General features: G+C 37.7%; 1 protein-coding gene across 1 annotated transcript in view; it reads right to left on the bottom strand.

The window, feature by feature from the left end:
* Window positions 1–27,887, bottom strand: part of MACROD2 (mono-ADP ribosylhydrolase 2) — a 1,896,077-nt gene that overhangs the window by 99,724 nt on the left and 1,768,466 nt on the right. Inside the window, exons 12-13 of the mRNA XM_055345329.1 lie at window positions 17,045–17,107; window positions 12,593–12,661 (exon numbers count right to left, since the gene is read on the bottom strand). Of these exons, the coding sequence (XP_055201304.1) occupies window positions 12,593–12,661; window positions 17,045–17,107 (132 nt within the window). The remainder of the gene's footprint in view (window positions 1–12,592; window positions 12,662–17,044; window positions 17,108–27,887) is intronic.

Here is a 27,887-nt window from a genome sequence, read left to right as displayed (position 1 = left end):
GTCTCACAGAATAAAGTGGGAGCAGGATCAGATATATTCTCTTAGCTGAACCTTGGCAGAAGTGCCAGGGAGAAAATGGGAAAGGGCTCAGACCATGGACAAAGAAGGCTGTCAAGAAGAAGGCTCTTCTGGCTAATCCTAGTAAACATAGGTTTTAGGCAGTAGATAAGTTCTTACAGATCCAAGTTCTCTAGACTAGTCTACACCAGGACTTCTAGTGGGAAGGAAGCCCCAGACAGCAGAAAACAGGAAGCAGGAAACTGCAGAATGAGAAAATAGAGTTGCTTCTTTTCCTGAAAGTGAAGAGGGATTCAGAGAAATCCAGTGCCGGATGCTAGAGTGGTCTCAGCTCCTTACGGGTCTACTCTGAGGAAGAGGTTAACAGAAATGTGTGTTGTTACATAGTTAAGGTAGAGTTATTGAGGGAATACTTAGAATTGATTCTGTTTCACACTGTGGTTGGGGTAGACAGTACTTATGGATAGTTGGTGAACTGAAGGAATTTAATGGCTATTGAAACATGCCTTTTGAAAAACTTAGATGAGTCTGCCAGTAGCCCAGAAACATCCTAAATCATAGAGCAAGCTGGGAGAAGTGTTGCCTTGCCCAGATTTATTTGAGTCTCAAAACACAATGTGTGCACACGTGTGTGTACGTGTGCACATGAGTTGTTTTGTGTGTGCACATGTGTATGTGAGTGTTACTATAGCTTCTGCCTGTCTTTCCACTTTAATGTGACACATCTAGTGCAAAACATCAGGGCAAATTTCTAAATGAAATAGGAAGACGAACTTTTCGGTAAATGCCAACAACGCTTGTTAGTAAACCTTGTCTTTGTACTTGATTAAAATGCCTTCCAGTCTCCACCACTAGCTAGCCAATTATTCCTTCCTTTTTGTTAAGAAATGCAGCTGTTCTGAGACATTCTCTGTCTTTCTTTTTGAGCTCTCTGTCTCTTGCAATAGATATACCCCCCGGCAACAGTGGTGGAAAGAATAGATGACAACAAGTATCATTAGGAACGAGGCAGGACAACATATTTCTGCTTGTGAAAATATCTATTGTCAAAAACTATGATAGGCTACATCCTTTTCTGAAACTTGGGAGAATGTTTCCTCAATAACACTGCAGTATCACAAATTTAAGAAATTCAGACCTCATTTTTTAAAAAGCAATCTTATCATTGCTTTTTTTGTATTATTTTAGTGATCATGATTTATTGAATGTTTGAATGTTTTATGTTAAACTCCTTTGAATAGGATGGGGAATTGTTTCCCAATTGTTTTTTGGATTTAAAAATATTCTACATATAAAAAGAGTAAGAAGCAGAACATTTTCTGATGGGATTTGGTCAGTTACTTTGAGCTTCTCAGTGTATATGAGCATGTTGAAGGCTCTGAAAAATCTGTAGAAACCACTCAACTTTGTCTAACCTTGTAGATTTGAAAAATTTTTGACTGTGGCATTCTTTATATAAAGAACACTTACTAACATCCTGACATATGCTATACAATTTTAAACATGGGAATATCTGATATCAATATCACAATGTCACTGATGAATGTGGAGTCAATTCTTTACCATAAACTTTCTCTGGTGTCTTTGCTCACTTAGAATACGATCGTGTGCTGTTCTACATGAATCACTGTCAGGATCTTTGTTTTTCAGTGAGGTCATATCTTATGTAGTAGCCAAAATACATATCTTCAGAATTAACTCTGGAAATCCTTTCAAACTCCTTTAAAGTACAGTATTTAGTTTTTAACTCAAATAATAATGTATAGTTGCTTTATAAAGAAATCACTCCAAAACTTTTTTTTTTCTTAGCTATGTCATTTTTCTTTCTGAAGCTCCCATGGGAAAAGGGTAATGACATAAAATGAACCCAGAAGTAGTCCATGTTTAGACCTAAACTCTGAATTTTTATTGTATCTATTGTATTATACTAGGGTATAAATAGGCACAAAATTCTCATCAAGTTGTACACCAGACCACCTAATGACCACTGGAAAATATTTCTCCCAATAATACTAGAGCTAAAAAATAGTTTCTGTCATTGAAAATATGTTATCATTGAATAACAGAAGGGAGCTGTGCTTTGTTTGCTTTCTTCTTCCTTTTTAAGTTTTGTTACTTTCTCTGATGTACTTTGAGGCGTACTTTAATGTGACCTAAGTATTTATCTTTCATAAATACAAATATATTCCATTTATTCAAACTAAAAAAAAATAAAAACAAAAATAATTCATTCATTTTTCCCACTCACCATCCCCCACCTCTGGCAACCACCCTTCTGTTCTTTGTATCTATGAGTTCCATCTACTTTGGAGATATTGTGGGGTTTAGTTCCAGAGCACTGCAATAAAGTGAATATTGCAATAAAGCAAGTCAAATGAAGTTTTTGGTTTCCCAGTGCATATAAAAGTCATGTTTACGTTACACTGTAGTTTATTAAGTGTACAATAGCATTATGCCTAAAAAAACAATGTATGTACCTTAATTAAAAAATACTTTATTGCTAAAAAAAAAAAGCTAATCATCATCTGAATTTTCATCAAGTTGTAATCTTGCCTCCAAGTTGATGGCTGCTGATTAACCAGGCTGGTAGTTGATGAAGGTTGGGGTGGCTGTGGCAATTTTTAAACTAACACAACAGTGAAATTTGCCATCTGGATTGACTCTTCCTTCCGCAAACTATTTCTCTGTCACACATTGCATTTTGCCCAAAGTAGAGCTTCTTTCACAATTGGAGTCAATCTTCTGAACCCTGCCACTGCTTTATCATCTAAGTTTATGTGATCTTCTAAATCCATTGTTGTCATTTCAGCAGTCTTCATGTCATCTTCACCAGGAGTAGATTGCATCTCAAGAAACCACTTTCTTTGCTTATCCACAAGAAGTGACTCCCCATGCATTCAAGTTTTCTCATGAGATGGCAGCAATTCAGCCCCATCTTCCAGCTCCACTTGTAATTTTAGTTCTCCTGCTATTTCTACCACATCGCAATTACTTCCTCCACTGAAGTCTTGACCCCCTCCAAGTCATTCATGAGGGCTGGAATTAACTTCTTCCAATGTTGATATTTGGACCTTATGACATCACACCACTATTAATCATCATTTTACAGAGGAGGAACTGAGGACAATCCAAAGAAGTTACCTAAAGTCACAGAGTGGTGGTGTTGTGAATCCAAAATAAATTGAGGCTCATAAAAGCTGCATGACTTGCACAAAAGAACTCAAAATAAGGCTGTGAATCAGAAAATAGACCACAGGGATGCTCATACTAACTTAGACCTATTTGGATTTAAGTCTGGGTCTAAAATTGTGTGTTGGGCAAGGTGGTTGCAACTCCACTCAAGTAATCCCTATATCCTAATCTGATGATTTTGTTTCCAAGGATCACTGATCAGATCTTTAGAAATGTGTCCCAAGAGATTGCATAACTAAATTGACTGTTACAAATATATAATTATAGTCACATTTGATTTGTAAGGAAAAGTAATATATATATATATAATGTGTATTTTATATAAATACATATTTATATAAATGTATATTTTCATATAGCAACTGCTACTTGACTTTCAATGGCCACTTGAGAGTATTTTACACTGTGGAGATAAATATACTTTTAATACTAAAAAGAAGATAAATGATTTTATCTACTTTCACTAATGTAAAACATATTTAATCAAAACATTTGAAAAGCTTATTGGAAAAGTTTCATCATAAATTAAACATAAATAATGAGCTTCAATCACAGCAAATAATCTATATATATTTGCCATTTAGAAGAAATTTATTTTGTTCTCTGATGCAGGAGGAATATCCAAATGAAAGCAAACAAATAGGGAAGTCTGGCTTGAATTTGCCTTTGTGTTTCTCCAGTATGACATTTTGGGGAAAATTCAGTTCTGAAATAGGAGAATTCTGAAAGGGAATTCCCTGTATTAGGAATATTAATAATAGTAATAAATATTTTGGCCAAATGGCCATGATATTAGGACAATTATAAGTGGCTCATTTTCTACTACAGACTGTATATCCAATATTGAGGACCTACTGTGCACAAGTCACCATGTGGGGCTTGGTACAGAACATGCAAATGAATGAGACTTGGTTATTTACATTCTAGTAAGTTAGATAAGTCCTGTATACAGCTAATATTGATGATACAAGGCAATGGTAATTTTTGAAGTTTTACAAATTGACAAGAAACTAAAAGAGACAGTTTAGCATTGCATGGAATGAAAAGCAATGAAGAGGAGAGAAACCAAGAAAGGTGAAAAGGTGCATGTCCCTCCCCTGCATTATTTAGTATAATACCTGTCATGAAAATATTTGCTCAAATGATGGTTGATGCAAAGAAGTAAAGGAGGGAGAGAAGGAAGGGGGAAAAAGGAATGACAGAATAAAGGATTCGTGTAAGGGTAAGATATTGGAAATGAATCTAAATCTTAAAGAAAACAGATGTGAGAGGACAAAGGCAAATGTACACCAATGGGTTTTGGGAAATATCACCTATATGAGCTGGGTTACAGAGCAAGGTACATGAAGGTGTAGAAGCAGACTATATGAAAAGATTATGAATATTATACAAAGGAGTTTGGACTTTATATCTGGTATATGGGTATATAGGGTGTTTCTGTGCACACATCTCATCATAGGATCAGATTAGGGTCAAAACTGCAATGTGGACTAGGTAGGTTGGCTCCATACTCCCCACACTGTTGCTGCAATCCTGCTGCTCTACTCACCTAGTTTGGGTCCCCTGACTACTCTGGACTTACCTGCATCCAACTCCCCACCCCCAACCAACCCTGGCAAGGAGTATCTCATGCTCCAAATGCATGATGTGGGAAGCAGCATGGTGTGATGAAAAAAGCATGGGCTTTGGGTTTAGGTTGACTTGGTTTCCAAATTCTGGTTCTACCTTTTGGGTAACTAGACCAGTTACTCAACTTGGAGCCTCAGTTACCCACAGAACTGGAATAATAATACTGACCTTTTAAAAGTAATGAGATATTACTTTACACCCATTGAACTGGCAAATATTAGAAAAGAGCAAAAATCACAATTGCCGGTGGAAATACCAATTGTTACAGCCTTTTGGGAAAGCAATTTGGCAGTATCTATTAAAAACACATAACTCCTCAAAGCAGAACTCACACTCTTGGAATCTTTCCCATACAAATAAAAACACTGTTTATAAGGATATATGGGTAGAGCATTGTTTGTATGGCAATAAAGTGGGAAGAAAGTGCTTGCTCATCACAGAAGAATGGCTGAATATACTATAGTACTTCCACGCTATGAAATATCACAGGAGCTTTAAAATGAATGAATTAGGTCTACATAAAATGACTTGGAGGGATTTCCACAAAGCTTTGCTGCTTGCAACAAAATAAGACTCAGAAAAGTGCATAGAATGTGATATAATATGTATTAAAAAACATGTATATTTAACAATGTATGAAAATTCCGAGCTTCCTACTGTGTATCAGGCATTCCTTGACATGTATAAATGGATTGCTTCATTTTAATGTTCGATATTAAACTGAGGTACAGAGAATAAAGAACTTGCCCAAAGTCACACAGGTCATGGTAGAGCTGGAATCTGGACTCCAGAAGTTGGGATAAGAGAATATACTTAAATATACTTAATTAGTATATTTTCCTCACTGAAATTTCCAATTGGAAGGTGGGAAGTAAGCAAAAAGCAAACAATAAAAAGGGGGGAAATTGCATTAAAATCACGCATTATATGATCAAATTTTGTAAAATTTTGTATGGGTGCTTATATCCAACAAGTTATACATGAAAAGATGGATGGTCCTCAAAATGTGAATGTTAGTAATCTCAGGGTGCTGTGATTGCTCATGTTTTAAAAATTCTATTCCTTATACTGTCTTTTATTATTTGAATTTTTTATAATGAATATATATTATTTAAAGAATCAAAAAAGAATCCATAAACTCTATTCATTATAGAAAAGATAGAGATTTGTATGCATTTCCATATATATATATTTTTTTTTTAACAGAAATGATCATGAACATTTACAAAATTAAAGAATATTCCTGGCCATTACAGAATTTAAAACTGAAAACAAAGAAATGACTCAAATGGAGAAGGGTAAGTAACGTACAAACATTTATTGGAATGTACAATTAAGTGATGTTGTTAGACTGTCAAAAGACATGGAAATAATTTCACAGTCTATGTTATGTTTAAAAGACAGTTTCAGGCACCTGAGGGGCTCAGTTGATTGAGCATCTGGCTCTTGGTTTCAGCTCAGGTCATGATCTCAGAGTCATGAGATCAAGCCCCGCATTGGGCTCAGCAGAGTCAATTTGGGATTCTCTCTCTCCCTTTCTCTCTTTCTCTCTCCCTACTTGTACTTGTTCTCTCTCCCTTTCCCTTTCTCTCTCTGAAATAAATAATGCCCTAAAAGAATCTATCATCTATCTATCTATCTATCTATCTATCTATCTATCTATCTATCTATCTTATTTATCATCTACCTAGCTATCCATCTATCTATCTGCAGCAATCTAGAGAGAGACTAGAAGTTTATATACCAAGCATATTATATATGTTTATTCCTGGGATTGAGATTATGTATGATATTTTTTGTTTCTTCTTTTGGTTGTTTTTTTCATATAATAAACATACATTACTGTTAAAATAAGAAAATAAATGTAAGCAATAAAAATATCTTAACCTTTTCCCTAGTAAATCAAAACAATCAGGAATTTATCCTGAGGAACTGATCATAGATATACACAGAGATTTATTTAAAATGTATGCACTGCATTTCCTTATTATTTATAATAGAAAACGGTAAATAACAAAATAATCTAACATTAGAACACTGGCTATGTAAATTGTCAGACAACCATATGATGAAATATTATGCATCCAATAAAAATTATGCCTTTGAGGAATATTTAAAGACACGGGAAAATATTCATGGTTCACTAAAAAATCAGAATGAAGACTTTTTTTAAAATAATTTAATCCTTGAAGGGAAAATGATCATAGGCTTTTCCCTTCTATATTTCCCTGCATTTTAAAATATTTTACAATAAATATGTATTATTCTTATAACAGAAAAATAAATATTATATTAAAAATCGAACAAAATACTATCTTTTGGTGGGATTCCGTAATGTAAATATCATTTAACTATCAGCTGGGAGTAAACAGTCATAAATAAAGTTGTTCTCTTCTCCCCACCCCCTACACACATACACCTTTCTCTCTTGCTTATGAGTCTTAGGTTACTCTTTTGTGAAATGAAGAATATATTGTACATAAATGTAAAACATTGAGTACCAGAGACACTCCATACATCTTAGTTCTTTCCCCTTCACTGAGCTGCCAGAGGGCAGTGACTTTGATTCCACACTTCAAACTCTTAAAATTCAGGAGTGATAACTCTAGTGTTACAGTGTATCCAGACATTCTCCCAATGCAGGTCCAGGACAGGGGACGACTTTGTCCCACTTTGGTGAGTAGTGGGAGGACTACTTATACTTAATAGGGGGATGGTAGACACCAAGATTAGAAAAAAGGCTGAAAAAAAAAATTAGACTGCAGAAGCCTGAGAGGAATTTCATGGGTCGTCCAATGTTTTCATTATCTGCAACAATATAGGCAAGGAAAAGAAACATGGCCGGAGCCATCTGGAGCCAATACCACTTGGCCAGGCTACAGGGACCAATGGTTGGGAGCATGTATGCTTATCTTCTGCACATACCTGAACCTGCTTCCTCATACATAGTTTCGTCCTTTCTCTTTTGTTCGCCAGGTGGGGCTGACTCCTGCTCTGGCTTTGCTCTTATTCTACAGAAATTGTGACCTGTAGGGGGTCTGCAACTAGATTAAAGGTTAGGAAATCCTTTGCCAGGTGACATTGCACTTCATAAACACCAAAATAGCAAAGATGTGACTTGCAGAGCTCCAAAGGAATACAATCTCGGGTGTGCATGCACCTGAGTATTAATTGATTTTTCTTTTAATATTAATGAGCATATGATTTGGTCTTGTTGACCTTCAAATTCAAATTAGGTGCTGATTAAATAATAAGACAGGAGAATTGGGATGTGTTGAAACAGCACTTTTTTTCCCTCCAGTAAAGTGCTTTGGCCTTGGCTGTAAGGATGAGCTATTAAGAATGTTGAGACAACTAGAACAGAGAGTTCTTGAATTAAGGAGAATGACTATATCTTGAATAATAGTGATAATAATAATAATAGTAATAATAATAATAATAATAATAATACAAACTTTGCAGCAGTTTCAACCAGAGAACTTGATATTCCTGGCATAAATTTTACTCCTGTGTTTATACTCCCCTTCATCTGAATGCCTCTTCATTTGTTGTTTTACAAGCCTTAACACTTGTACTCTTAGGTTTGTTTTTAAGGATTTAAAGTACAAACCACCATTAAATAAATAGTGTTTTTACCAGCAGAGAAGGAAATCCCTCAATAGATAAGTGCATGCCTTATTTTTAAAATAACTTCAGAACTCCTATGAACCTACAGATATTTTCTCAGGCCAGCATTACCTTTCAATTCAGTCCTAGCTGTGGCATCTTTGGCATGAACCCACCCTGTGGATGAATTATTCATCAACATTCCTCCTCCTCACATCTCAGCCTCCCAACTCAATTGCTGCCCACTGGAGGTCTGTAATGAGTCATTGGGAACAGGTGCCTTCAGTCTGCAGTGCACAGTCTAGCTCTTGATCCCACAGCCAATCAGTTGTACCTCCTTCTGTTAGCAGCTTGCATTGTTAGCAGTTATGTGGGGTAAATGGGCAATAAGCATTCATTCTCGGTACCCAGTGGGAAATATGTCTAGAACATTTGAACAAAATCACTGGTACAGAAGACACTCCAGAAGACACTTTCTCTTGAAATTCTTCAACTCTCACATACCTATTTTAATTTTTTAAAAAATCTAATATCCAGGATAGCCCAGATGGCTCAGCAGTTTAGCGGCACCTTCAGCCCAGGATGTGATCCTGGAGACTTGGGATCCAGTCCCATGTCAGGCTCCCTGCATGGAGCCTGCTTCTCCCTCTGCCTGTGTCTCTGCCCCACCCCGCCCCGCCGTGTCTCTCATGAATGAGTAAATAAAATCTTTAAAAAAAATTTTTTTTTGTTTATTTATGATAGTCACACACACAGAGAGAGAGAGGCAGAGACACAGGCAGAGGGAGAAGCAGGTTCCATGCACCGGGAGCCCGACGTGGGATTCGATCCCGAGTCTCCAGGATCACGCCCTGGGCCAAAGGCAGGCGCCAAACTGCTGCGCCACCCAGGGATCCCTAAAAAATTTTTTTAATATCCCAAACCAAGTGACATAGCCAGCTAATTTTTTTGTTTGCTCATTTTCAGTCCTGGAAGTTTAGAAGACTCCAGTTTCCTGGGAGAACCAAAGTTATTAATGTAAATCCAGCCAATCAACAAGCAAACTGAGAAATAACTGATGAATCTCAAAATCTTTCGGAATTATTTTGGACGAGAGAGAGAGAGAGAGATTGAGAGAGAGAGGGAGAGAAAGTTCAGCCCATAATATCAGGGATTCCAAAATCCAAGAAGATGCTGGGGCAAGATCAAAGTCTGGAAGCAAAAGCAAGAAAGCAAAGGCTCCTTCAGGACCTTTGGACAGCAAAAACATTCTGCCACTTAAACTGGAGAGTGTAATAAGCATTTTTATAAGTGATCTTATAACTGCAGAGCTCATAAATAGTACAGGTGTCACCGAGGAGGAGATATATTTCTGCATGAACGCTAATAATGGTGAATGTTTGAAATGAATCCACAACACATGTGACTGTCTTTTAATCTCAACTTGACCTCAGTATTGGAGGCTTTCAATGGCAAATTCATTTCTTTTTTTGTTCTAAGCTGTGTATATATCAGTCAAGATGGCAGACACTTGGCCTAAGCTTTGTACAGATGGGTAATCAATCAATAACAGTGGTCTCATGTCTATGCTATTTCAGAAGGGAAAAGCAAAAATCTTATCTTATATGTCCCATTTTTAATTGAAACTGGATCACATGTTAATGTGGGTTTCAAAATACTTTTCCTTGTCCAAGATCAAGAGGTTAATGGATATTAACAATTTATTTCAGTAAAATCCTTAAAACTTCACATTTAATCTTACTAGGGAATTGCATTTGTGATATGTGACAGAACTTGAGTCATCACCATTAAGTTTAATGTAAAGAAAATCCTAAAAGTATTCTGAGAAATTGATCCTGGCATGAGCAATTAATGGTGTGAGATCCTAAAAGCATCAAGAAACATCACAGACTGTGTTTCTACAAAGGTGTAATATCTCCAAACCAAACAGCTCAACAGGAAATATCGCAGTTTGAAGTACTTAGATTATCTCTTGTTTCCTAAACTCCACCATTCAATTTCATGACATTAAAATTTTTTTTTTATCACAAGCCAAATGACTGGAATGTCCAAAGTTATTTGCATAAGATGAGCACCACTTTCTGTCTTTCCACTGTGATGGAGTGGATGGAGTGATGAGAGTGACGGAGTCAGGTTTATTTCTCTCTCTAAGCTGACCTGTGGTTTCTCATCAGAACCTATGTGGATATCTACATTATTACATTTTTAGATATACCAAATGGCTTTAAAACCAGGCATGTAAGAACACATATTTGAGTAATATGAAGGGAAGTGCTAAGGAATTCATTTAAAAAGTGGCAATGATCAAAAAAGGACCACTGAAAGTTATAGTGTGATATATACTTGTTGGGCAACCAAGATCCCCCTTTAAGAATGAGGAATTTATTTTCCCAGGTGCAAGCAGCCCTCATTAACCTCAGGCTTCCAGGATTACCGCAGTGGAAGACCTCTGCCTCACGGAGGGCCATGCTCTCTTCCCCAGGCAGCTAGTATCAGGTGACTTATCAGTGGAAGGTTTTACTGACCTGACTCTTCCATTCTGATGATACATCTCAGAAGGGTCACGCTATCTTCAGACTAGCTATGGCTTCTGTTGGTAATGCCTTTCTACCCAGTTCTGCTTTGACTCTTTCTCTTTCACAGGTGTTGATTCTAAGAGCTCTCCCTGATAAATGTTTGTTTCCTAATCTCCATCACAGAATCTATCTTTGGGAAGCCCAATCTGTACATGTGCCAGGTGAAAAGTTTGCGCAATTGACAAGTCTATGGTATTTTTTGAGGTAGATATTATTATTGTCTTCATTCTACAGAGGAAAAGACTAAAGCACAAATAGGTTAATTACTTGTCATTACTTGTTAATTCCTTGAGTTACTTGTCAAAGGTTATATCAATTTTGAGTGGCAGAGACAGGATTTAAGCTTTAACCATCTAGCCCCAGAGTTCACAATGTTGGCAACTATTCTCATTACACAGGACATCTCATTTAGGAAAACCCATTTACCAGATAATATGAAATGAAATGCATTTTGCAAATAGCTGAGTATTAAAATTGTAAAACAAGGCACCTGAGTGGCTCAGTCTGTTAAGCATCTGCCTTTGGCTCAGATCATGATCTCAAGGTCCTGGGATCAAGTCCCATGTAGGGCTCCCTGCTCAGCTGGGATTATTCTTTTCCCTTTCACTCTCCCTCTGTGCTCTCTCTCTCTCTCTCCTTTCTCTCTCTCTCAAATAAATAAATAAAATCTTTTAAAAAATTGTAAAATGACTTTGATTTTCTAAATACTGATTCAAGGAATAGCAAGTATCAATATCAAGTATACATCTATTTTTATATTACTCCAAACTGAAAAAAAAATGCATTCAACATATTTATATAAAAGTTCCAAGTAGATTCCAGGGTTTACTAGATGCCCATTCATACAAACACAACAATCTTGTTTATAGAAGGGTTTTTAATAGCCTCTAACAACAGATATAAAATAATACTATCTTTTTGTGTGGAGACAGTTAGGGTCAAAGAAAAGAAGGGACTATTTTTCCTTCAGATAAGTTTCTTGACTCTATCTGCACATGAGCCGCCAGTATTTCTCCCTCAATTTTTTTTCTAGACCCTAAATATTATTTTCCTTTGCTTTTTTCTTCTTCTGGAGATACCTGGGTCTGCACCATTTTCTTCTCATGGTAACTGTTCATAGAATAAGGGATGATTTTCCTTCCTGAAAGATTTATTTCTATAGATTCCTTTCAACATTTTTTTCTTTCTTATTATGTCTGGATAATGGAACTTGCTGGTAGGTGGTTCTCAAATGCCACTCTTTTGAACTTACTCCTAATGAGTAGCTGTAAACAGTAGAACTGCCTAATTCTGGTGTTTCAAATAAGCATCTTTTTTAAACAAAAAATTTTTGATCATTTTCTTATTTAATAGTTACTTTTCAGAGGAACAAATATATTCAAATATATATTTATTCTGAAAAGGGCAGATATGGAATAAAACAGAGTGGGTGTGATATTTGATTATGTTGGAAACAGAGGTGCTTAAGAGAATTAGGTAGATTTGCTCACTGCTTCATTTTCCCATGTAAACAAAATCTAAGTGGTCTTCTATGAGTTTGGGATTTTTAGATATAATAAGTGGTCTCATACCTTCATCTTTACAGACTTCAACAGCCTCTTCCGAAGCAGGGCTGGGCCCAGTTGCAGCATTGACTCCATCTATACAGCAGAAAGAGAAACATTGGCTCAGATTTAATACTGTCGAGATGGAGCTTCTCTGACTGTGGCAAGTCCCTCACTACTGCAAGGAAGCATGAGCCTGTTTAATGCTATAAGACACTGAATGGTCTTTGAAGGGGCTAGGGTTTGTGACTCTGTTTTATAATTAATGGACAAGTATCTTCAGGGAACACAGAGTCCAATGACTACAACTATTTTTTGGTGAAGAATACTATTCATTGGTCCTCCTATTATGCTTTGGCATTTTGCTTTTCCCCATTTCTAGAAAAATGGTACATTTCTTTTAGTGAAAGCTTGTGAAAGTATTTCCTTGCAAGTTTCTACAAAGTGCTTTCATGTGTGTGTTTTAAGGTTTGGTTTTTCTTAGCATAGCACTTCTGCTCTGTTATGCCAGCCTGTCAAACTGCAGGGAGCATATCTGATGGCTGTCAGTGCAGAGGCCAGGAGATGGGGATCAGTTGTAGGAAAGCAGCAAAAGCCAACTGGAGATTTCATGTCACCCAAGCACAGAGTGGGGACTAAGAAACTTGGAAGTCCTTTCCCCAACACAGTGGCAATGAACTTCATTAAAGTTTATCTTTCCTTTCAATATCATAAGCACTACAGTGACCCCACTCATATCTGGCTTCCAAGATAATAGATAATTAACTTACTAACATTAAAATAGTAAATTTAATATATGAAAGATTATAAAAATCAGAATGGTTAATGCTTAACAATTTAAGAAAGAATCAAAAAGGAGTATACGTTCTTTGTTTAGTAACAGGGTTATGGGACTCAAGAGAACTCACACACCTGTGACAATTAAAATTTAAAGACAACTTGCATATTTTCTAGTATCTCCTTCATTCTTAATGTATACGACTATTACTAGCAGGTCATGCCTTTATTGAAAGAATAAAATTTTTAGTAGGGGAATAATTGGAGAGGATAAATCACTTTCTTTTGGCAGGTAACAATCTCCTATAACAACAACAACAACAACAACAACAACAAAAAAAAAACAAAAAAAAAAAACAAGACTATGAACCTTCCCTTGCTATTACATCTTCCCATTTGTCCTTCCTTTCACAGTAAAACTCCCTAAAAGAGCTGTCTATGTTATTGTTCTATACTTCCTCACTTCATGGTCTCAATAACCCACTCCACTGGCTGAGAATTCTCTGAGGAAAGATGCCAATGACTGCCCTTTGCCAAATCCAATGGTCATTTCTCTTTTCTCATCTTACTTGATTTCTTGGTAGAATTTCATGGAGTTCTTAACTCTGGTTCTTTCTGAAACACTTTCTTTTTTCTATCCTGTTGTCATATATCTAGATGTCTTGGTGTCTCAAGCCCATTGTTTTCTTTACTTTCATGTTATTTCTAGTGAATCTTACCCAGACCCATGGTTTTATTTATTTTATTTTGTAAATATTTGTTTTTTTCAGAACTATGATTTTAAATCTCATTTATATGCCAGGGAATCTCAAACCTGTATCTTAGTCTACATCTCTCCAGAATCATATATCTAACTAGCTAGCTTCTTGACATTCCATATGACAGAGTCCTCTCAAATTTACCATGGAAAAAAACTGAACTATTAACTTCCTCAATAAAAACTGTGCCTAGTGACTAGTCTTCTATATATTAGCAAATGGCACCATCATCTACAAAGTACTCATGCTAAAAATCTAGGAAGTATCCTAGATTCTTCTTTTCCCCATATTCCACATCCAAATCCATCAGCACACCCTGTTATCTTTTTGTCTGGAACATAACAGATCAGTTCATTTTGTCTCCATTTCCAGAAACTGCCATCATTTTTTCCTGCTATAGTCTAACCGGTTTCACTCTGGTTCTTGTAACCACTTTTACTCACAGGCAAAGTGAGCTCATTAAAACTTCAACACTTCCACTGGCTTCTCTTTGTAGTTCTAATAAAATAAAATCTTATGGAATCAGACATTATCTGGTCCTATGATTTTTTTAACCAAATCGTACACCATGTTCCCCCAAATGCACCATGCTCCAGCCACACTTTCTTTCTCCAGTATACTAAAATTGGTCTTGAGGCATCTGCATCATCTTGTCTCTCCATCTAAGAATGCTCTTCCACCATCTCCTCATTGTGATTTTATTTAATATCCCTTCTTCAGGGAGTCCTTCCCAAATCCAGACAATGGAAAGTTGCCTTCCCAGTATGCCTTCTACCTACCTCATTTCTCCACAAGGCATTTATCACCACTTTGTATTTTTTGGTTTATTGTTTATTTCTGAATTTTACCTCCCTCCACAGCCAACTCCATCAGAATATAAGGTTCAAGGAGGCAAGGATGTTGTCTTTTTGGTTTGCTACTATATCCCAGTGCCCAAAACAGTGCCTGAGTCACAGTAGACTCTTGATATGCATTTTTTAAAGGACTATTTGAGGAATATTGTCTACAACTTTGATTTGATTTGATCATGACAGCAGTCAAAACTGTGCTGGTTTGAGATTGTGTGTTTTTCACGATGTAGAAGAGGCCTGCAGTTACATAATCAAAATTGAAGTTGGAAATCATATTAAATGTAAAGGAGGTATTTATATTTTGGAAGAACAACAGTAGGTCAAAAGGACTTTAATGGCCGGGACCTCATCGTTGATTTTTGTGCATTTGATTAGGGAGGCTATGAAATGAGCCATAGCAGACACAATCATGTATATTGACAATAGCCAAGATCAGAGATGGATCCTGCCATGACTTGTCCCAGCCAGTGGGTTCACTTGGAAGAGCAAGAGAAGCCCCTTCGGGGTACATTTAGGATTATTCTTTACATTGACAGGTAAACATATTGTGATGATAATGCTATTGATCCAAGAGGTGGAGAAGAAAACTTACATTATACTCAACCACTCTCTGCTGACAGGCAATCCCAAATCCAAAAAGAAACTGCTTGTTCTCAACTTACTAGCTTAAAAAGGATGAATTAATAAAACATGGGCAAATGTGTACATGTATGTGTGTGTGTGTGTGTGTGTATGTGTATGTGAACAAGTGTGGGAAAAATCTATGGTGATAAAGATAGCTGGGGACAGAACAGTGAGTGAATAAAACCTGTGAAATCTCACTATTCAGAGAATGGCCTCAGCTGTCAGCAGTTAGTTGACTAATACTTGTCAGCCACAAACAGTGAAAACAATGACAGCTTCTCACATTAGACTCATATCCATGGAGCATAATGATGTGTGTGTCAGGAGCTGGGGTGGGGGATGTTGGATAACAACAGTTCGCTGTATCAGAAATTCATTTCATTTCAAGGACTATGTTTCGGCCAAGGGAGCCAGCTGACCCGGTGGCAGCTACACAAGGTCCTTGCTGCTTTGCTTCAGTGCTTTCTCTGATTGGCCTTCTTCAATTCCATCTTCCAGGTTAATAATAAAAGATTCCAGTTCTCTAGCAAAAGTTCCAAGGTTAATGTAGGAAGTTTTCAGTGAAAAACTTATCACACTACCTGGTTGATTTCCAAAGTTCATTATATGGCCTAGGACGTGCCTGGTACACATAGGATGGAGCCCACTGTTTAAAAAAATGCCCCTCCATGGGGCTCATTAGGACTTGGAGACTAAAGGAAAGATATTTTGATTTTGGTGGTGGTGTTGATAAAGGCATAACTAGGCCTATCAGTCTTTTAAAGAAGAATGTGCCTGAGTACAAAAATGGCTAAGAAGAAATGAGATGTTAAAGGTGGTGACAATCTCTTTAGAGCCTTAAGTGCTACTTTACTTAAAGATGTTCAACTTAGAATCTACAGCAGAGAATCTATAAACATCCAATAGACACATCTGTTCTTAGGGCACAGAGGAGATGTCAATAAGTCTTTGGATCTCACTTTAGCTTGGGTTGTGGGGTTACCAGGTTCCATCTGCTACAACATGTAAAATGACAACCAGAAACACAGCTCTTCAAAGTGTAATGCAAAACAGTGGAGAACATTCTACTCCTCATGGAGGGAAAGCCTCTTATTTATTTCCTTTTAACATTTTTTCATTTCATTTTTTTCTCCCAAACAAAATCTGCTAATTTTGACCTGTCCTAATGCAGCCAAGTTCTGAGCTGGCCCTTCTAACCTCTGCTGGTCGCTCTTAGAGCATTTCGAAGCAAAGTGTTGTTAGGCAGAAAAAAATGGAGTTGATGAATGAGGAATGAGAATGTACCCTTCTGAATGGAAGCACTGTCACCTGTAGTCAGTGGAATTGATGGCTTCTTGAAGGAGACCTAAATGAATACTGAAGTAAACTGGTGAAAAGGTATATGCATTTCTAGAAAACATTTGAGTAAAGTTATTGTTCACCTCTGTGGATGAGGCCTAGGAGACTCCTCAAAAGAAATCTGAGCCCACCTGTTTCTTGACTCTGCCCTTCTGTTTCTTCTGTACTTTGTTTTTCCTCTGGACCATTCTCATCTTTCAAGAAAACCACAGAGGGGGAAAAATACATCAAGTCAATTTATGAAATATCTCTTTACGGCTAATATGCAGCACTGAAATTAATTGTAACCAATGTAGCATGACTCCCAAAGCAAGGCAGAGAGATGAATCAGAGGTGCGAAACAGAAAAATTACCCACATAAATAGGTACATTTATACTTGTCCCTTCTCACCTGATTTGCTTGATGAAATGTTGAACCACAGTAAACAAAATTCACTCAGCACTCTTACAACATTTCTCTCCCTGCACAGCATTTCCCAAAATGCAGTACTGATCTTAATTCAAATCTGCTTTTCTGCCTTGACTCAAGCAATATGCACCATGTAAGGAAATTTGGTTGATTGAGTTTCTATGGCATCTTTTCCTGTTTGATAGACATTGCTAAAAATATCTATTTGTACCTAAGTTACACACGACAGTCTAACACATCTATCCAATGGAATATTTTGTCTTGAACAGATTATGTCAATCAAGTTTACACCATAGTAAATAACTCCTTGAAAAATAAATCACTAGGCAGGTGCAATGATGGCTAGATACTAGAAACTAGTGAACATTTTCTTTTGGCTTAAAATGTGTCATATGAATTTATGAGTGAATTTATGAGTAAAAAAATAAAATTTTCAAAGGCAAATAAAGGCAGAATTTTCTACCTCACTGCTGGGAGAGTTTCTAAATCTCTTCTTATTTGGAAAATTTTTAAAAAGAAATATTTATATAAAGACACAGGAGCAAAATATAAACATGTAGTTAAAGTGCAGAAAACAGAGAAGTGGAGTGACTGGAATATATTACTATGGGTTAAAGATGGCCACAGATCCTATATCTCTCAAGAAATGGAATCTCTCTCCTTTCATGGATCCACACTGGTTCCATGACTTGTTTAGATCAATGAAACATGTAAGTGATGTTCTGGCCCCTCTAAGCCAAGGCCTCAGAGGACGAGCAGCTCTACTTTCTCCCTCTGGGAGGCCAGTCACCATGTTAGAGATGCTCAGGCTAGCCTACCAAGAAAGAGGCACATGTAAAGGGCAGGGTGCCATATGGCAAAGTACTGAGGGGCCAGGCATATGGGTGAGTCCTTCTGCACCTTCCAACCCTGCCCAGCTGCCTGCTGCATGCAGCCAAATGGTGACCTCAGCCAGTGCCTCAAGGAGCGGAAGAATCACCCAGCACAGCCCTTTTCAGTTCCTGACCTGAAACCAGGCTCAGATTACTTGACCCGCTATTCAGTACTACCAGCTCTTAATCTAGAGGCAAGAGGCTGGGGAATCCTCCACAGAGGAGAACTCAAATAGTAGAGGCACAACAAGAGCCTTGGAAGTAATGGGGAAACATCTCACTAAGAAGCTCTGAAAAATAATCGACTGAAGAGAGTTGCAGATGGGAAAACATTTGAAATTGACTTGAATGAAAGAAAAAGTTTATAATAGTATGACAGAAAGAAAGAAAGAAAGAAAGAAGAAAAGAAAGAAGAAAGAAAGAAAGAAAGAAAGAAAGAAAGAAAGAAAGAAAGAAAGAAAGAAAGGTTTCTGGTGTAGGGAAGGAATATTACCAATGGATATGTAAGTGCGTGTATGATTCCCTCCGCCCAACAACGCCTGTGCTATTTGTCTTGGAGGATAGAGTATAGCTTTTAACAGAGGATCTGGGTCAGGGTAGCTCTGTAGCTACCTACATCCTGTGTTCTAAGTGGCACATTCATAGTACCCCATAATGTCTGCCACTTGCTCTGTTCTAATCCTCCAAGTAGGCGACAGGCATTGGCTTTTGCTCTAGGGAGCCATCCTTGCTGCTCTGGCTCGCTTAACAAGGCTAAGTTGTGCTACAGCATGTGTCAAAAACATAGGTCAGTATTTTCTTCCTCCTTCTTCCCACCAAATGGAGTCAGAATCAAGCAGGAGAAAATGTCAGCTTTTCTGTCTCCCCCTGACTCCCACCCCCAGCAGACAGTCTTTTTAACAGAGATTTCACAATAGGCTTGAAGTCTGCAGTGACAGGCTGCCTTTAAAATTAGTCTGGTTAACACATCTCCTATAGAGTAAAAAGCTTTCTTGTGGAGAGAGGAAGATAAGAAGGAAAGAGAAACAATTAAGTCAAAGGAAGGTGAGGCATTGGTTCTTGCAGGTCGAAATGCATGAGAAGAAAGTTTCCAGTCAGATTCCCCAAGTCCAGCTTTACAACAATAAAAACCAGTCTTGTTTTCCTAACATATCTGCTCCTGGGTCTTTACCCATATGCATATGCATGCCGGCCCACTCCCTAGCACAGCCACCCAAGTGGTATGCTTTCGTTTCCTACTTTGACCCTTGACTGCAGGATCCAGTTGCAGTCTTTCTGCCCTTAGGAAGCAAACTCCAGAAACAGCTGGCCTGTGTATTACTGAGTAAGTGCCTTCTCGAAGAATGCCAGATTTGCCATTTGAATAATATGCCCTCAGATGACAAGGTTTAGGTACATTGCTTTCATCAATCTCTAGACAGCGCATCCTAGAATCCAGCAGGGGGAGCCAGTGTAGAAGTCTTGCTTTCAAGGCAAGCATTCTCTGGCAATTGGATTAACATTCATTTCACTCTTTCAGAAGGACATTTTGGCTGGCGCATAGCTTTCCATCCATTAAAATGCCTCAGATGAGTGGGTTCTTACTGAAACAGTGGTCTTCCACTGGTAGGGGAAAAAAAAATCCCATTACACAGTTACCGGTAAGTATTTCATAAGGACAAGCTTTTCTTTTCATCAGCCTTGTCTGTCTAGCTATCTTCACAGGAAGCCCATAAACAGTAAAAAGTTAAGTAAAGTGGTGAATATAAACTTACGGTTTTTAGAAGGGATTTAAAAGGCTTACAATAAATGTGAAGAAATATAGGGAAGAGACAGGCTATTTTGTTAGCTTAAAAAATGTCACGCAGAAGCTAAATCCTCATAGTTGGTATGCCTTTAAGATCACATATTTATTTCAGATAATAAAGTGCCATTGCATTCACAGTGGGAGTCACATAACACTTTATTTTCTCAGGCCAAAATGCTCAGCAACCTGTGAGAATTCTAGTTGTTGCATAATTTTTGTTTCTCCGTTATTAGTATCTTGCTCTTCACTCTTCCAACCCATATTTATTGAACATGTACTATATGTAAGGATATTTCAAGAATTTTACAGAAATAAAAATAAGAGACTCCTGCTGCAAACTGAATTCATCAAGGTAGAAGGAATGCATTATTTATTGGATGACAAGAATGTAACCCATGTTTATTTCTGTATGAGATTTACAAGGGCAAACTCACACTATCATGGCCACAGATTGCCATCCCAATTCTGGAGTTTGTGAATGGTGCTTGGGGATGGGAAGAGAAAGGGGAAGTAAATCAGCATATCCATTCCTGCTACCTGAGGAAACAACCTGATGTGCACTGCTTGCTTATGGATTAATATACTCTTTTTTTTATAGAGTTGTCAACATTTCCAGACACAGACAGAGCATAAGCAATTGAAATACAGGTTAGATAATAGATTAGATAATAGATAACAGATTAGATTGTTGGTTCCAGTTCTTCAGTCCCCTGTCATGGATTATACAGTTAGTATTTCTCTCACTGTGGGCAGAGAATATGTCTCAACCCACGGATGTTGGATTTGACCAAGTTGCCTGATTTGGCTAATGAAATATTAGTGAATATAATATGAGCAAAAGGCTTAACTTTGTAACAGAATTGGACTTGGTGCCTATACTCCTGACATTTGCTATGATGAGAAGATGGTCCTATAGCTACTGGCCTAAAGAGAATGCAAGATATGTGGAGCAGACTTGAACCCAAGGTACATCTGGAGCTAAGCCCAGGCAAGTCATAGCTTGAAACAGAACTGCTCAGCTGAACCCAGTGTACATCAGCTGAATGACAATCATCTCACAAATCTGGGAGCACAAGAATAAATATTTTCATTGTAAGGTACTGTATTTGGAGATTATTTGTTACACAGCATTATTGTGACAACAGCTGACTAATACAAATGGTATATTTATTTTTCTCAAGTGAGGAAGGCTCAACTTTTTTTTTTTTTGGTCAATCCTCTTTTATTTATAAAGAATTCAGTCTTTAATTTTTACATTTTGCCATCTAATACATTTCCAAATTCTCTAGAACGTACACACATGAAAAATTACCTTATAAGAGGGAGGAATGGTCTAAAAAAGTAGGCACTTTCATCAATTATACTTATGTTTTATTTAATAGAGCTATAGGAGTAGCAGGATAATACTGGTTAACACCAGCTTATATTTATTGAATATTGGCTATGTTCTGCTCAGTGTCTAAATGCTTTGCATAGGCCATGACATTTAATTCTCATAGCAACCCAGTGGGTTTGGTATTATTATTATTATCCACATTTCATGGATAAGGAAAGTGAGACAAAGAGGTATTATTAGGTAATTTGCCTAAGATGCTATAGCTAGCAAGTGGTGGCAGCAGGGTTTGACCCAGTCAGCTGATGCCAGAGCCCACTATTCCCTCCTTAGAAATATAACTAATATTTGTTGTTTTGATAAGATAAATTATGGGTCAGCATAAATGTGAAAAGATGGTACTGAATATAATAATAGCTAACAAGTTAAAGTATATCGTCATGCATATTAACACAGAACACTAAGAACATTGAGAATTGAGTTTGTCCTACATTTAAAGCCAGATGAGCATAATACTACAATTCTAAACTTATTTTTTCAATGCTAAAAATAGTTTTATTTTGTAATAATTTTAAACACTAGAAAGCTACAAGAATGGTCCAAAGAATTTTCTTTTTTCTCTTTTTCTGAACCTATTAAGAGTGAGTTGCAGGCATAATCACCTCCATGAGCTTTGAATACTTTAGTATATATTTTGTACAAACAATGACATTCTCCCTCATAACCACAATGCAACCATCAAGATCAGGAGATTAGTTCTGATGACATTCCTGCTATCTAAACCACAGACCACATCCAAGTTTTGCCAATTTTCTAATAATATGTATCATATTTTTCTAGGATCACACCGTGCATTTAGTTGTCATGTCTGCTCAGTTTCCTTCAGCCCAAGGTGGAGACACCCTCCTCACTTTGCCTAAGCTCTGTGCTGGGTGTTTGCCACCTCACCCTTACCTCCCTCATGTGAATGCCTACTCGCTCAGCTCTACTTCCTGGCTTGAGAATGGAAGAAAGGAAAGAAGGAAAGAAGGGAGTGATGCTTAGTTCCAAAAACTTAAAAACTTTGTTCTGGAGGTGTCATCAGCCAATTAGTCAAATTTAATAGATTAGTCTGAGAAAAATAAGTTCCCGAGTTGGCTGCCTCATTATTCTAATGGAAAGCTTCACACGCATCTTTCGATGCAGATAAAGAGATGTCCAGTTGAGTCCTCACAATCTAACATGAGTGGTAGATGCTTTTCCAAATTCCTCCCTGGCACTAGGCACTTACACTCTTACACACCTCACACCTATTACTGCGAATCCCACAAGAGTCCTACTGAGTTGCACTTTTGTCTACATTTTTACAGATGAAGAAATCAAGGTTATGGGAGGACAACTAACTTCTCTGAAGTCTTATGAATAGTGGCAGAGCTGAATCTTAAACTTAGGCCCAGATGATGCCAAAGCCTGAGATCTCTCTTCCTTGCAGGTTCCTGTGACCTCTTCTGACCCTTGGTGGCAAAGTTGTAAGTTCTGAGAAGGAGGGCCTTGCTGTGGTGTCCTCAGTTCATTAGGGCTTCCATAAACACTTGTCAAGGAATTAAATAAGAAACTTCATTTTCCCCTAAGCAGTAATTATTATTATTATTATTATTATTATTATTATTATTATTATTATTTTGCTTGAACTATATTTCAGTTCTCAATGAGAAAAGGTATGTTATCTATCTGAGACTCTGGTTGAATGTCATTAAATTGTGGGTTTTGATTTGAAATATCGTGTGTCTTTGATCAAGAGTAATGGTTGCTAAAATTCCAGTGTGGTGATGTGTAGAGAGCACAGGTAGCTAGAGTTCATCTACGTTCACCACCACTCAAGTCTGGCCTCCTTCCCTCCTCTCTCCTCTGGGTTGTGACAGTAGTTTCATCTCTTCTCCTCTGGACGGCTTCTCAACTTAGAGGCCAGACAATTTGTTGTTTTCAAGTCAGATAATACCACTGCCCTGCTCAAATGTTGCTCAAGCAACAAGCCCTGTGTGGTGGAGAATTCTATGGTTTTCCCACCCCGACATTTTTCTAGAACCCTTCCATGCACACTGCTCCAGCCACACTGGCTATGTCTCCTAAGGTTTCTTCTTCCCTGGTATTTCTACTTCCTGTCCCCTCTGCCCAAATTGTTTCCAGGTCCTTCAAGTCTTGGCTCAAAATGTTTCCTTTTCAATGAGGTCTATGCTGAACACTCCACTTAAAATTACATCTCTCCACCACTACACCCTCCAACTCCCTTATCTGGATCCATTATCTTCTAATATATAATGTAGGTAGGTATTATATTATTTATGTATGTCTGCCCCCACTTGAATGTAAGCTCCACCAAGGCAAGGATGTTTATTTGCTTCGTTGCCTGAGTTTGCCTAAGTACCTAGAATGAACACCTGATAGGTGCTCAATAAATATTTGTGAATTAATGAAATATACTCTTTTTGATCTGGCCTTGCTTGGCTAGTTCACAAACTAATCAGGAAAAAAAAAGGAGGAAATTATCTTCTATTTCAAGAATCACTTATAAAATCTGAGGTTCATACATCATGTAGGGCAGCATTTTTCAAGGAAGGTGCCTACGACACAGAACTCAGGCTCTTGTTACCATATCCCATTACCATTTTGTCTTCTTACTGGAGGAGTCACCTTAGAGAATGACTTCCTTCCTCAGGTCAGTGGAGGTTATGTGTAGAACTTTTTACAATACAGTCATCCAGGCTAATAACTTAGCACCTCCTGGGAAGGTGGTGGAGCACACATAGCCCATTTGAGGAAATGCTTGCTTTCCTGGCTGTCAGTACCAATTCTACTTGAAATAAATATTATTATAACTATGCTTCATTTACAGAGGGTCTGCAAGATTCATGGAGGGTCTTCAATTATAGGACAGAGAAGACAACCATCTTGGTCCTATTTCTTTTTTTTTTTTAATATTTATTTACCTATTTTATAGAAAGAGAAGAGGGGTCACATGTGGAGGGGCAGAGACAAAGGGAAGAAAGAAGCAGACTCCCCACTGAATGTGGAGCCCGATGCAGGGCTCAATCCATGACCCATAAGATCATGACCTAAGTCAAAAACAAGAGTTGGATGCTTAACTGAGTGAACCACCCAAGTGCCCCTGTCCTTTTTCTTTTTTTCTAAGAATGTCCCCAAACGGCATTTGACCATGTAGAGGGAAGAGGAAATAATTGAACCTGTTATTTTTAAAGCAGATATGTCTGTTAAGGGAGACCCAAGTGTAACACAGGTTCAATGAAAGGAAAGACATGAGACTATAGCCTGCAACTGTCCTCTCCATATATTTTGTATGATGGCAAGTATTCAATAAGAAACTCAACAAATACCTGCTGAAGGATTGAACTTTGTAGCATTTCACAACAAAGGTATGGCCCTGGCAAACCAAAACTTGCCATGACATAATGTGGTATAAAAATAACACAAGACAATGCACCAGAGAGCTACTTTCAGTATCACGCACACCCTCTTAATAGACAACATATGGTTCTCCCATATGGTGTGTTAATACAAATACTTTTACCCTGATATGGTTAGCTTTTAATCCAAGGATTTCCAAGTACTTTACAAACACTATTCATTAGCACAATCTTCCCAGGGGAAGTTGCGGTGCCTCACAGAGATACAAAGCATCCGGCATATAATCAATAACCATTAAGGAATGACAATAATAAGAAATACATTAATGTGGCCTTTCTTAAAAAGATTAGGAAACAAATGGGAATTAAGCAACTTTCCCAAAGTCTTCCAATGACTTCACAGTACAACTGAGGCTACAAATCAACTTATGCTGATGCATACAGTTCTCCTACCAGTTGACCTATCTTGGTGAATTGACCATGAATTATACCAGTTTTCAGGTATGAACTTGTGTCTACATCGTAACTGACAAAATTATGGCCAAATAAGCTTAGCATAATAGCATTACAATGCGGTTTCTTTGTTCTCTCTGTTTTAAACAAAACAACAATTGTGCCTTCTATTAACTTTGAGCCCTAAGGTTAAATTTCCTTCTAAAAATTCTATTTCTCTCTATTGTCATCTATGCTTCTAAGTCAAGAAAACTGGTGTGCCCACGCATTTGTTTAAAACATTCACACGTTGTGCTCTCTGCAGATGTTAGAACTGGCAAGATGAAACACAGTTTCACTTTTTTTGTTGAAGAGAAGAGATATAAAGATGTTCTTTAGGTAGAAGAATCATTCCATAAATAAATTCAAAAGCTGCTAGGTATCCCTGCCATCAATTAATGTTTGGTGAGTACCTACGAAGTTCAAGGTGGTGGAGAGGAAATAAACTAGGCTATGAGGAAGACAAAGGCCTTTCCTTTGGGAGTTGATGGAAGAAAGCTGGACCTGCTTCAGTTCTCCACTTGCTTTGCTCTTGCGGCTCTCTGGGAAGTCAGTCTTTGAAAATGTGCATGTGCTAAGAGCTGGTGTCTCTCAGGGAGGGCACGATTCAGTATACGATTCAGTATACACTATATGTATGCTTGATTGTAGGCTGTCCTACATGGTTGCAGGAAGTAAAATCCTTCATCTTTCTGTTTCTACCATGTCCTCTGGCAACATAGTTGTTCTGTTAGTGTTGAAACATGCTATATTTTAAGTGGTGAAAATAGGAATTTTACCATTTACCTAATTTTACCATTTACCAGATTTTACCGTGAATTCAAGAACCTAAACTTAGAATTTTGAAGTTTAGGATGAAGGCAATGTGTGGGTTTTCCATAATTCAATATGAACTTTTTATAAAAATGTGTTCTCATTCAAATTATAGTTCTATAGATGATAAAACTTAGCCACTCCTCCTGAGCTTACTGAATACTATAAAAATAGCAAGGAAATATATGTATTTTATCTTTCTTTAAAAACTGTAGAATTCCAGTAATGGTTTTGCTTAACCCCATGTTTATTTAATAGCTATTTGAAATTACTATACTAGAATAAATTTCAACATATGACTTCCTTTATTTTACATGAAAGTAAGTCCTAAGTGCAGAAATCACACTCACTGAAATGCGGCATGTCCAAACGGAGAGGTGCTGTGAATGTCAAATACACATCCACTTTTAAGGACAGCACAAGAAGGTACCATATCTTGTTAACAATTTTTATATTGATTACATGTTGACATGCGACACTTTAGCTGAATGGGTTAAGTCAAATAAAGAGTTAAAATTCCTGTTGCCTGTTTCTCTAAGTTTTTTTTTTTTTAAACCATTGCTTCTCAAAAATTTAAAGTTACACGTGCATCTGCAACTCATGCTGTGTTCCTATTACGTAGGTTGCTTTAGAACTGACTGGTGAAGAAACGAGCTGCTCCAGTGGAGCAGGTGGATCTTGAGGCTGAAACTTTAAAGTCCCCTGCATTCAACCTGCATTCACCATTGGCTTTCCCTCATGAACATCTATAGCACTCTGCCTTAGGGTTTTTTCTAGTCTCAATAGGATGCTTGTACTGTACCAGCAAATTTGGAAGCAGCCCCTAATCAGTAATGGACAGGATAAGGTATAAGGTAATTAATACTTTGTCTCCATTCCCCTTAAGTGGGACAACTCTAGGGCACATCCCATAGAGTTCCCCTGCAGGACTCAGTCCTGACCACCCACAGGATAACATGCTTGTTCATGAACCTGTATTTGTTTCCTTCCTTTCCCTGTCTCACTTTCCTACTTCCTCCTGGTGCTTCCTGGATTATTCCCCAAATCAACCACTTGCCCTTGAATCCTTATCTTTACCTGGGAGACCTGATCTAAGGTATTTTTAAACCAAATAATTACACAAACATATTACCCCCAATTGTGTTAAGTGTTAATGGAGGGAAGTACAGTTTGCCAAGAGGACTTCTATCTAACATGGTCATCAGAGAGGACTTCCCTTTGCAAAGGGTATTTGAGCTGATAAGTTTAAGGCATTTACTGTGTGAAATTAATTGGCAGAAATTAATGAATCAAAAAGGGAGAGATAGATGAATTTTCCAGATGCAGTGAAGAGCATGTCCATAGGACCTGTTATGAGGAAGACCATGGCACCTTTGAAGACTTGGGGGTAGCCAATGAGGCTAGAGTAGAGAGTGAGGACTGTGAGATGGGCCTACAGGGAAGATATCTAGGCAAATGGGGTAGAATGAGTTGAGAGGACAGAAAATGTTCCAAAGGTCGGGGAACAAGATCTAGAGGAGAGAGTGAGCATGTATATTTGGAGAGTCACAGTGATTTAATATTGCAGGGCCACTGAAAACCAAGGGAGTGGAGCAAAGAGAGAAGCCAGAAGAAGAACAAGGGGTACAAGACTCTGTACCCCTTACTAAGGAGGGTAGTGTAGGGTAGTAGGGATCCATGGCTTTTCTCTCACCTGGCTGCTCTGTTGGGCATGGATTGATTAGGGTAGGGGCAGGAGGGGGACATAAGTGACCCACATGGAATGGATTAAAATACTCCAGATAAGAGATGATAGAAGTCTGAGATGGTGGCAGGTGAGAACAAAAAGAAGAGGATGAATTGAGGAGATAGTCAAGGGGTAGAATCAA

This window comes from Nyctereutes procyonoides, unplaced genomic scaffold, assembly GCF_905146905.1.
Source record: "Nyctereutes procyonoides isolate TBG_1078 unplaced genomic scaffold, NYPRO_anot_genome, whole genome shotgun sequence".
Classification (NCBI taxonomy): Eukaryota; Metazoa; Chordata; class Mammalia; order Carnivora; family Canidae; genus Nyctereutes; species Nyctereutes procyonoides.
This window is presented reverse-complemented; position numbering and strand designations above follow the sequence as displayed.